This window comes from Sapajus apella, unplaced genomic scaffold (genome assembly GCF_009761245.1).
Source record: "Sapajus apella isolate SASKATOON/1434 unplaced genomic scaffold, GSC_monkey_1.0 scaffold45, whole genome shotgun sequence".
In the NCBI taxonomy this organism is placed as follows: Eukaryota; Metazoa; Chordata; class Mammalia; order Primates; family Cebidae; genus Sapajus; species Sapajus apella.
In genome coordinates, this window is record NW_022436985.1 from 14899356 (window position 1) to 14911885 (window position 12530).

At 37.2% G+C, this 12530-nt stretch overlaps 1 protein-coding gene across 6 annotated transcripts in view; it reads left to right on the forward strand.

Moving 5' to 3' along the window:
• The window catches only part of LIN54 (lin-54 DREAM MuvB core complex component), an 89908-nt gene extending 79247 nt beyond the window's left edge, over positions 1–10661 (forward strand). For all 6 annotated transcript variants that reach the window (XM_032239745.1, XM_032239748.1, XM_032239742.1 and 3 more), the window contains 2 exons: positions 5278–5480; positions 8197–10661. In XM_032239745.1, coding sequence (XP_032095636.1) covers positions 5278–5480; positions 8197–8398 — 405 coding nt within the window. In that variant the 3' untranslated portion in view covers positions 8399–10661. The remainder of the gene's footprint in view (positions 1–5277; positions 5481–8196) is intronic.
• Positions 10662–12530: the final 1869 nt, after the last annotated feature.

A 12530-nucleotide genomic window follows, 5' to 3' on the forward strand; every position in this document is an offset into this window, starting at 1 on the left:
AAAAAAAAAAAAAAAAAAAAAAAAAAAAAAAAAAATAATAATAATAATAATAATAATATCAAAGTGGATTGGAAGCTCTCCAGAAGTGATTCTCACCTAAGGGGCAGTTCTAATTACTGTTCTTCACAGGATTCTTGGAAACATATGGCTGGGCGCGTGTCTCATGCCTGTAATCCCAGCACTTTGGGAGGTGGAAGCGGGTAGATCACTTGAGGTCAGGAGTTTGAGACCAACCTGGCCAACATGGCGAAACTCTGTCTATACTAAAATACAAAAATTAGCTGGGCGTGGTGGTGAGCGCCTGTAATCTCAGCTACTTCAGAGGCCGAGGCACGAGAATTGCTTGAACCCAGAAGGCAGAGGTTGAAGTGAGCTGAGATTGTGCCACTGCACTCCAGCCTGGGTGACAGAGCAAGACTCTGTCTCCCCCCCACCACCAAAAAAAAAAAATACATATATGGATACATACATGTATATATATATTTATGGATACATATATATATATATATATATATATATGGATACAAAATAGCTTGCATCCCAGGGTGCAGTCTGGAAATTAAAGGATTATCTTGACCAAAATGCTGGTAGTGCCCACTCAAAGAGCACTGCTCTATGAAAAACTAAAGTAGTTAAGAAGTTTGCTTTGTGAGCATAAACATAGGAAAGGGGGATCTGGCATATTGCTAGATGAGGTTACTGGTCACGGTAGGCGATTGTCTCCATTTTCACTGTTTCATTTTTCCATTCAGTTGGTTATTTTTATTTATAGATCAGGCAACTTCTTTGGAAGCCACCAGACCTGGCTAATTTTTGTATTTTTAGTAGAGATGGGGTTTCACCACGTTGGTCAGGCTAGTCTCGAACTCCTGACCTTGTGACCTGCCCACCTCGGCCTTCCAAAGTGCTGAGATTACAGGAGTAAGCCACTGCATCCAGCCACAAGTTAATTTTTTATTTTTTTTTATTTTTTATTTTTTTTTGAGACGGAGTTTCACTCTTGTTACCCAGGCTGGAGTGCAATGGCGCGATCTCGGCTCACCGCAACCTCCGCCTCCTGGGTTCAGGCAATTCTCCTGCCTCAGCCTCCTGAGTAGCTGGGATTACAGGCACGCGCCACCATGCCCAGCTGATTTTTTGTAGTTTACTAGTAGAGACGGGGTTTCACCATGTTGACCAGGATGGTCTCTTGACCTCGTGATCCACCCGCCTCGGCCTCCCAAAGTGCTGGGATTACAGGCGTGAGCCACCGCGCCCAGCTAATTTTTTAAACTGTCTTAAGTAACATCTCCAAATCCAACAAGCAGTTTTTATCTGCTCTGGAAAATGCCATATAAATCTTCCCCTTCTTGCTTTAGACACAGTACTGTATAGTTTTATTTTAAAGGCTTGTGTATAATAATCTAGTCATTGAGATTAACCGTAGGTTACCATAATTGATTTCTTGGTATGCCTGAAACTATTTACTTACTGACAGTCTTTTGGGTGGTTCAGTTATTCCCGTTCTTGGTTCTTCTCATACTCTCATATATTTTTATTCTTATTCTCAGAGACAGTATGTATGTATGTATGCCTGTATGTATGTATGGGCAGAAAGCCTACCTTTGCACTTGCTAAAATAATACCACCAGTGGCCACACTGTGCCTTGGTAAGGTTTGCCCTGCTACAGGACTATGCCCTCCAGTTCAGTGCCCTCTCCCATTCAGCATGTGTCATATGAAATATTTTGTGTATTGCACACATTCTGCACATGTACCCCAGAACTTAAGCTATAATTTTAAAAAAGAAAGATTTTGTGTATTGCATTCTCTGTGTAATGAATTCTTTCCTAATCTACTTATTTAAAAGGTCAAATATTCCTCTCAGGAAGTAAAGTAGAATAGGAGAGCAACAGCTTGTGAGTTCTGCAGATGATGAATGAAAATTGCATAAAGAGACAAGTTTATTATTATTTATTGTTGTTGTTGTTTTTTGAGACAGAGTCTCTCTGCATGTAGGCAAACATTAAAAAAAAAGAGAGACGAAGTCTCACCTTGTCACGCAGGCTGGAGGGCACTGGTACAATCTGGGCTCACTGCAATCTCTGCCTCCTGGGCTCAAGCGATTCTCCTGCCTCAACCTCCCAAGTAGCTAGGATTACAGGCACCTGCCACCATGCCCGGCTAATTTTTGTATTTTGTTTTTAGTAGAGACAGGTTTTTACCATTTGGCCAGGTTGGTCTCAAACTCAAGTAATCCACCTGCCTCAGCCTCCCAAAGTGTTAGGAATAGAGGTATGAGCCACTGTCACAAGTTTATTTATTTATTTAATTTTTAATTTTTTTGGAGACAGAGTCTTGCTCTGCCATTCAGGCTGGAGTGCAGTGGTGAGATCTCGACTTACTGAACCTCTGCCACCTGGCTTCAAGCGATTCTCCTACCTCTGCTTCCTGAGTAGTTGGGATTACAGGTGTGTGCCACCACACCTGGCTAATTTTTGTATTTTAAGTAGAGATGGGGTTTCACCATGTTGGTCAGGCTGGTCTCGAACTCCTGACCTTGTGATCCGCCCACCTCGGCCTCCTAAAGTGCTGAGATGACAGGCATAAGCCACTGCATCCGGCTCCAAGTTTATTTTTTAAACTGTCTTAAGTAACATCTCCAAATCCAACAAGCCAGTTTTTATCTAGTGTTGGAATCTTTTAGTCTTTTGAATACCTGATAAAATAGCTTGCTTGCGTTTAGAAACCATATCATACAAAAGTTGTTACGAACATGTAAAAATTAACACTTCTTTTGAGAACGTGGAAATTGATATAAAGTTGGATCAGAAGGGGAAAGTGACCCTTTCATGTATATGGCATTGAACAATCAATACATGCTGGGCATATGAAATTCAGACATATATGAACTAATCATTTAATTTAACTGGTTAATAAATCTGTAAATTAATAGAAGTAGAAAAGGTACTGTACTGGTTGAAAAGTGTTAGAAGACAGAGCCTTGCCATACCTATTTTGATGACATTGTGTCAAGACAGATACACTGTCTAGTAACAAATTTATCATTCCAAAAGTTATGTACCAAAAAATGGAGAAACTTAGAATATACTAAACAATGGATAGCAGTGGTTAACTGGCTGCGAATTAGCTGTGGGCTTATCTGACATTTTGTGTTGAACTGTTGTTCTTTTGACACATTGTTCTTCAGCCAAATTGGCTTTTTAGTCCTGTTGGTTTGCATCTGGACAACCCATTCATATTTCCTTCCAATGCCTATAGGCTTATTGATTGCATGAATGGCTCCCCACCTTATTTCAGGGTTGCATCTTTTCTTGTGACCTTTTTCCTCCCCTCCACATCTTTTTTTTTTTTTTTGTACAGGGGAAGTTAAATTAGCCAAGGTAAGTGTCATTGCTTTTTCTCCATCCTGAGCTCCTGTTACACATTATTAATATCTTTCTTATGGTTCTTAAAATATAAGTAGAATTTTTAAAACCCTATATATATATATAATCTAAATTAACAATATTGGTATGTCTTCCCCACTCTGAGGTCAGGAATTTTCTCTCTTCATCGCTAGGTGCTTATTAAGTGTTGCTTTAGTTAGATTCCCAGTCAGGATCACAGTAACACAGTTAACACAAACTTATATCCAATTCCTTTGGTAAATGAAATTTATTGGTGTATTATAAGAAAGGAGTAGAGTAAATGTATTTATAATTCAGTCCGTTTATCTTGCTAGGTTCTATAGACAGAAGGGACAGTTTTATATATTTGTATAGACATGGGTTTACTGAAGAAAATGCAGCTGACAAAAAAATACTCAAATTCATTTGAAATCAGGAAAATGTAAATTAAAGAACAATGAAATCTTACTTTACCCCACCATCAGATTATAAAATGTTAAAAGGAGTTATAATATCCATTGTTGGAGGAATGTGGGAAAGCCTTCCTTTACACCTTGCTGATGAGATGTGAGGTGTTACAGCCTTTTGAAAAAGCAATCTGGCTCCATCTCTTAAAATTAAACAGGCCTGTTAACCAGTGAGCCCAATTCTAGAAATCTAAGTAAGAAAAATAAAAAGGGATACTGTACACCAAAAAATCTTTTTATGCATCATTTATAGTACCTAAGAAGTGGAAACAAAAATAAACACCCATCCATAGGGAAATGAATGCCCAATAAAATTGCCACACCATACCAGAAATTTACACCCACCCATTAAAGAGAATGAATTCAAGCTATGCCAGATGACTTCGCAGTGATTCCATGAGTTATAAGAAATGCAAAATGCAGAAAAGCTGGTACAGTATATGATTTTGAAAACAAACTAAAAAATGAAAGAGTTCTGTATTTGTTAATATATATACAAAAGGTCTAGGATTTTATATAAATAATATTTGACATATTTTTACATGAAAATGTTTATTTATATAAAATGTAAAATACACCCTAGTTTCATATGAGTTATTGAAGGGTGTGGGGAATCTGAAGTCCCTCCCGAACTCCCTCTTCAGATTAAAAATAGCGCAATAGAATAAAAATAGCATCTATGAAATCCCTTTAATGTGAAATTATATACATATGCACATATGCATAAATGGGAGATCACCTATATGTTAATGATGATTTGATTGAGGTGGCTGGATTCAGGATGACCCTTATTTTTTATTTTTATTTATTTATTTATTTTTTGAGACGGAGTCTAGCCCAGTTGTCCAGGACAGAGTGCAGTGGCACGATCTCAGCTCACTGCAGTCTCCACCTCCCGGGTTCAAGCGAATTCTCCTGTTCGGCCTTCCAAGGAGCTGAGATTACAGGCATGCGCCACCACGCCCGGCTAATTTTTGTATGTTTAGTAGAGACAGGGTTTCACCATGTTGGCCAGGCTGGTCTCGATCTCTTGACCTCGTGATCTGCCTGCCTTAGCCTCCCAAAGTGCTGGGATTACAGGCATGAGTCACCACGCCTCGTCTTATTTTCGATATTTTAATGTATCATTCATGTTTGTGGAAAACATGTGTTACTCATATCTGAAGGAAATCTTTATTCATAGTGGGGGAAAACTGGCATGGGAGGACACAGCCACAAACATTATACAGCGACCATCAGACTTAAGAGTACCTAACCTAGCTAGCCACATTTGTAGTTAGTGTTTGTCAGCCAGAGATGCTTCCATCTAATCTTACCAGTTGACCAGTTAATGCTATTATCTGGTGATTTGATTGTGGCATCTACTCAAAGTAATGTATTTTGGTTTTGATTTGGAAACTTTTCTTTTGTAAATCTTTTAGGCAAAAATAATGTGTTCCTCAATATGCAAATGTGTTGGCTGTAAGAATTTTGAAGAAAGCCCGGAAAGGAAGACATTGATGCACTTGGCAGATGCAGCTGAAGTAAGGGTACAACAACAAACAGCAGCGAAGACGAAGTTATCCTCTCAAATTTCAGACTTGCTTACTAGGCCAGCACCAGCTTTAAATAGTGGCGGTGGAAAGTAAGTCAGTATTTCAATCTTTTTATAGTATTTCCCAAATACTCACTTTTGGTAAAGTTTATTTTTGGGAGCCAAGTTGAGCTTATACTTTTGGTTGTTGCAAACCTGATTTTTGCACTTTCTTTCCATCTTCAGTTAACTTGTAGATGTTTAAAGGTAACAGAAACTACTGTTTCTGTAGAATTTAAAGCTAACAGAAACTACTGTTGGATTATTGTGCAGGTCCAAAATGTACAGTAATGATTTAGTCCATTGTGCTTAATTTCTGCCTAAGATGAGGTAATTATGTAATTTGAGGAACCCCAAAGAAAACCAGTGTTTCATATGTCTCGATGAAAGTGTAAATATTCATGTTTTTGCATTTTCTTACCTTCTCTTGCCTTTTCCATTTCTTGGAGCACTTTCCCCATCCTGCTGGGCCACCCATCGTACCATACTGTAATAGTGCTGCTCCGTTTTGTTATCTCCTTTATCTGCTAAGCTCTGGAGTAGAAAAGCGTGACCTCTAAAGTCAGGTAGACTTGAGTTTATACTATCTGTGCTACTTAGTAGTTTGTGAATTAGACAAGTACTTCATCTCTTTGAGCCTCAATTTTCTTACCCTTAAAATAGCCCATATCAGGTGGTTGTGGAGAACAAGGCATGTCCAGAATATCTCCAGTGTTTGTCAAGACCTGATACAACATAGGTTTGTGATTTGGATTGGACTGGTATTAGCAAGCTTATTAGAGGTTAATTTGAGGAGTTATTAAATGGAATGAACCTTGCAAATGACAAGGTTTTTAAATTATTTTAAATTATTTAAATTTTAAATTATTTAAAATGCCCAAGTTGAAAATGAGATCCAGTGCTTATAAAAATAAGGCTTTTTTTTTTTTTCTTTATGAGATGAAGTCTCACTCTGTCGCCCAGGCTGGAGTGCAGTGTCACGATCTCAGCTCACTGCAACCTCCACCTCCTGGGTTTAAGCAATTCTCCTGCCTCAGCCTCCTGAGTAGCTGGGATTACAGGCATGCACCACCACACCCCGTTAATTTTTTCTATTTTTAGTAGAGATGAGGTCTCACTATGTTGGCCAGCCTGGTCTTCAATGCCTCACCTCAGGTGATCTACTCTCTTGGCCTCCCAAAGTGCTGGGATTATAGGCATCAGCCACCGTGCCCTGCCTTAAGATACTGGTTCTAAAGAACTCTTATCATTGGAATATAAGCAGCAAATGGTTCTTGACTGAATAAAGTGGAAATGGGCAGGCACTTTAATGAGGCTTATAACCTGGGATCCTTTCTGGTCTTTAGAGTATTGAATCTAATCTCTACATGGAGGTCAAAGATATTGCTACAGTAAAATATTTGTAATTTTTAAACTTGGGAAGACGTTTATGATATGAAATGAAAACAAAATTATAAAATTATATATTATAATCAAAACCATGCATTAAAAACTTGTATTAAAAAGTTATGCCAAAAATAAATAAAGTTATGCCAGCATGTTAACAGGCTTGTTTCAAGTGACCAAAACCTTGAATTAGTATTTTCTAGTTTAAAGTGCTTGTTTGTATATTAAAGATTCCTATACAGCTACATGGCAGCCTGAATTCTCAATCACCCTCTCTTGCCATTGTGAGCCTTAATTTCAGACTTCATTGTTTAGTATACTTCTGTTAGTGACTGCTTACTCACAGACTGTTGAGTTAGTGGTTAGATTATGTTGCTTGAATTAATCTGTCACAGACTAAGACTTGAGTTGAGGCCAGGCACGGTGGCTCATCCTGTAATCCCAGCACTTTGGGAGGCCAAGGCAGGCAGATCATGAGGTCAGGAGTTAGACCAGCCTGGCCAACATGGTGAAACTCCATCTCTACTAAAAATAGAAAAATTAGCCGGGTCTGGTGGTGGGCACCTGTAATCCCAGCTACTCTGGAAACTGAGGCAGAAGAATCACTTGAAACTGGAAGGCAGAGGTTGCAGTGAGCTGAGATCATGCCACTGCACTCCAGCCTGAGCAACAAGATCAAAACTCTGTCTGGAAAAAAAAAGACGTGGCTACAAATGTAGTCATCATCACCATGGGTTGCACCAATTTAATCCTCCATAGTTCTGGTCTTTATGAATGCAGCTCTGTACAGAGCAACATTTGGTTTCTCCATTTTGTTTTGTTGTGATAGAACAATGCAGAATTTTGGTATGTTTTCTTGTTTTCTACAAACATTATCTGTGACTGTAGTAAAGTGCTTTATTTTCCATTTTGTCCAAGAGATAGTGCTGTCAGTTCCCAATGTTATTCATTAATTCAGCAACTATTCATGTAGTGTCTCTATGCGTCATGCACTATTCTAGACTGGAGCAACAGCAGTAAATAACGATTGAACTTACGGAGGAGCATACATTCATGATTTGGGAGGATTTAGTTAAAGAAATTCTAGTCTTCATGTAGACTGTATCTTTTAGTTACCACATAACCTTGCCTAGGTAATATATCACGTATTTTATGTTAAATGTTATATTTCCTGAAAAATATTTTTACAATATGTGAATAATAAAACCAGATCTAACTTGTTAAAGCTCTTTTTAGGATGTGCTTGTGCTCACTGTGTAAATTGTGATGCTCATTCTGCTGGTGAACTGTGAAAGTGTCAGTAGAGATTTCCAGATGAAAGAATGTTAGCACTTTTGTTGTTATTTAACACCACCAATTTCTCTCTCAAAAATCATTTCAGATTGCCATTTACATTTGTAACTAAGGAAGTAGCTGAAGCCACATGTAATTGCCTCCTTGCCCAGGCAGAGCAGGCAGACAAGAAGGGAAAATCAAAGGCAGCAGCGGAACGGATGATACTTGAGGAATTCGGACGATGTTTGATGAGTGTCATCAACTCTGCAGGAAAGGCAAAAAGTGACCCTTGTGCCATGAGTTGCTAACTCTTGCACAAAAGACTGATAAATGGAACTGTACAGAAAATTTAAGGTGCAGGGACACTTGATTTTCTGGAAGAAAAACAATTACTGTATTTTAATTCAGTCCTTGTTGTAAAAGACCTGAAATTATAATACTGAAGGAGAAGAAATTTTAAATGAGGAAATTAGTACATTTTAAATCTTAGTTAAATCTGCTTTATGCCCCTTCTAAATTGAATTTTTCTTTATTGTATTATATAGATTTTTTAATTTACTTGGGTTTCTTAACAATTAGATGTTTTCTTTCTTATACCTTTGACAAAAAATGTTTATAAATGACTATAATTTATAATGTATGGTGTGTATGACTTTGTTAGTAGAAAAAGCCAAAGCAGCCGTGGTTAGCGCTCAGTTATTCTTTGGGACTTGATCTCGAATATATGCAGATAGAATGTTACATAAACAAATTCTTATGAAACAAATGACATTTTTTTTTTTATTTAGAAAAGCACTATCTTTTAAAGAAAAATCAGACTTTTAGGGCAGATTCTGGAATAATATCATGTTGTCTCTTTGGGAATGTCAGAAGGGAAAACAATCCCCAGGCACACTTTTAAACTTTTTTAAAGTTATTTTAAAAAGACATAAAATATTAAAGGACAGTAAATAATTCTCAGAGGATGAGCAGTGTGTTTCTATATAATAAGGAATGGCTAACAGATGCTCTCGGCTGTCTCCATTTTCTTTCAAAGAGGTAGTAGGTATTTAAAGTAATAAATTGTCAAAGTGGTTACTGGGTACTACTAAAATGATAGGTGCATATAAATAGAAGTAAACATATTATGTAGTGATAATACAGAACCTCACATAATAATCAAGTATAAAATTTGGCATGGGTGGAGAAACAAAGAATATGGAAGCTGTAAAAGATGAATTTAGAGAAGTTTTCATCTGTACAATCAGTTCTTTTTATAGACTTTTGAACTAAGGTTTCAAACCAATTCGTGACTCTTACTTGATGTACAGAAATGGGCCTCTTAACAAAATTTTCAAAACTGTAGTGGGATTTCGTTTAATAAGGGAAGTTTAATATGGCATTGTTTTCAGCCAGTTATTTGGTCAGGTGAAGGACTACTCTTTTCCTATATTTACTAAAATAACCTAAATCATTTTCAGTAATTAAAAAACTCTATGAATTTAAGAGCCTGCTGTGATAGGACTCCTGATTTTATGACAAGAAAAAACCATGTTGGAATTCAGGCATTTTATTAGGTACCTTAATCATCGGTAATTAGTGTATAATTATTGCATTTCCTACAAGGACTCTATAGTTGTATGTATTCAGTGTGTACATATGTTCATATGAACTCACAAGATATAGGCAATAGAAATTAAGTAATCTAAAAGAGGATTCCGTTATTCACTAAAGTATCTTCCTTTTAAATTTGGATTTATAAAATTATAGTGCAGTAACTTTAAATGTAGATAGTGCAAACATTCTTAGCACCTCAATGTAGTATGTTTAATTAAAATTTGTATAAATGTAAATTAGTGTAAGAGGACAAAATAATTAATCAAGTTATTTTTCAAAAGATTGCAATAAGTTTTTGGTCTTAACCTAAACTTTGTTCATTTTGTACATACTCTGTGTTAATTCTAACTGCACCTTTGTGATGTGTATTTATATACAGTGTGCAGAAAATGTTTGTGAAATTTTGATTACAATTGTAGATTATGTATGATGGCATTGCTTACAAATGTTTTGCTTGTAAAAATTTCAAGGTGCAATCAAATGCTACTAGTTTTTCTGATTTTCAAAAATCTATCTAAAATATGAAGCCTTTTCCTTCCTGTGTAGTACTTACTCAACTTTTTGTATTCAGGCATTTGCATCAAATTGCTGAACAAGATGAACAGCCACATTAATTCAATGATTTTAAAAGACTATTTGGGGAGGGTTGGGTATATAATTTTTTAGCTCTATTTACATCCCAAAGTAGAAAGATTAAATTTATATTTACTAGAGCTATTCAAAGAATACACTTTTCTATATTGTAAAAACAGGACAGCAAAGTAAATCATACAGAAAATAAACATTTATACTATTCTGTAAAAAAAAAGGTATTGCATTTTTTCTTTAGTTTAATAACATCACTTTAACCATTTCGTATGCAAGAAACCTTTTAAATTGATGAAGTAAATTTTACATTACTTCTGAAAACACACAGCTAAAAAATTCTATCATTTTGCTCAGTTATTACTAACATAAATTGCTTTGAAATGAGAATATGTGTTCTCTTTCTTTCCACTGTTTCTTTAAGAGTAGAAACTCAGCTGGGCATGGTGGCTCATGCCTGTAATCCCAGCGCTTTGGGAGGCCAAGGTGGGTGGATCACTTCAATCCAGGGGCTCTAGACCAGCCCAGGCAACAGGCTGAAATCTTGTCTCTACTAAAAGAAAAAAAAAAAAAATTAAATGGCGCATGCCTGCAGTCCTAGCTACTCAGGAGGCTGAGGTGGGAGGGTCCACCTGAGCCTGGGGAGGTTGAGGCTGTAGTGAGCCAAAATTGTGCCACTGCACTGCAACCTGGTCAATCAGAGTGAGGCCCTGTCTCAAAAACAAAAATACCCAGAAAATCAATCTACTATCTCTCTTTTAATGTGAGATATTCTTATGATGGCCATCTTTCTTAGTTTCCTTTTTTTCTGAAACACCAAACACAACCTGTAGGTCTTATCTCTGGAGACTGGGAAACAGAACCTTAATGTTACAGGTACAACGGCAAAATTGGTGAGGTGGGAAGGACATAGTCTTTAGCTCCCCATTTTCTGGCAAGTGGACAACTGACATTTTTTCAACCTTATGTAAAATGTGAATAAAAACACTTTTAGAAAAGTTTTCTATTGTTCTATAACACAAATCATTAAGAAAATGAATACTTGTTATATAAATGAAGCTTCACAGCAGGACCTCCAGCCATAACTTTGATCATATTGCATCTATTAAGCATTTTATATAGGAAATCTGGTGTGGCCACCCAAAGCAGAGGAAAGGCAATCAACTATAAATCTTTTACTATTGGAGTTATTTTCATTATGTAAATTGCTTAAGGCTTTTCTTGTTAGGGCTTCTTTAATGCACATTTTATCATGATCTGTAGACCAAAGGTGAACTCTTTTTTGTCTAAGTGATTTTATGAGATGAAAGCTCTAAGGCCTCTTTTTTTTTTTTTTTTTGACACAGAGTTTCCCTCTTGTTTTACAGGCTGGAGTGCAATGGTGCGATCTCGGCTCACTGCAGCCTCCACCTCCCAGGTTCAAGTGATTCTCCTGTCTCAGCCTCCCGAGTAGCTGGGATTACAGGCATGCACCACCACACTGAGCTAAATTTTGTATTTGTAGTAGAGACAGGTTTCTCCATGTTGGTCAGCCTGGTCTCGAACTTCTGACCTCATGTGATCCACCCACCTTGGCTATGAGCCACTGCACCCGGCCAAGGCATTTTTTTTTTTAATTAAAAATATCCCTCTAAATGGCAAATTTTGTGAGAGCATTTAAGACACTCTTAGTTTCTATTCTAAATCAATAAAAAAACAAGTATATTAAGAATAATATTTATTATAAGGTCACAGGTACAAAGAAGAAAAGCTAAATGATCATCTTAAAAGTTGCAGAAAATGACTGTGGATATAGGAAAAACTGCTGAATTATATGCTTTTTGTTTGTTTGAGATGGAGTTTCACTCCGTTGTCCAGGCCGGAGTGCAGTGGCATTATCTCAGCTCACTGCAACCCAGCCTCCCAGGTTCAAGCAATTCTCATGTCTCAGTCTCCCGAGTAGCTGGGACTACAGGCGCATGCCACCACACCAGCTAATTTTGTATTTTTAGTAGAGACGGGTTTCACCATATTGGTCAGGCTAGTCTCTAACTCCTGACCTCAGGTGATCCACCTGCCTCAGCCTCCCAAAGTGTTGGGAATACAGGCATGAGCCACTGTGCCCGGCCACTATATGCTTAAGAGGGTGAATAGTATGGTTCTGTGACTTCTACCTCAAAAGTTGCTTTTTTCCCCCAAAAAGTGCAGAAAAAAATATCTGGTAAAATTCAACAGCCATATATGATTCAATAAACAAAAAAAGTCTTCAGAGATCTAAGA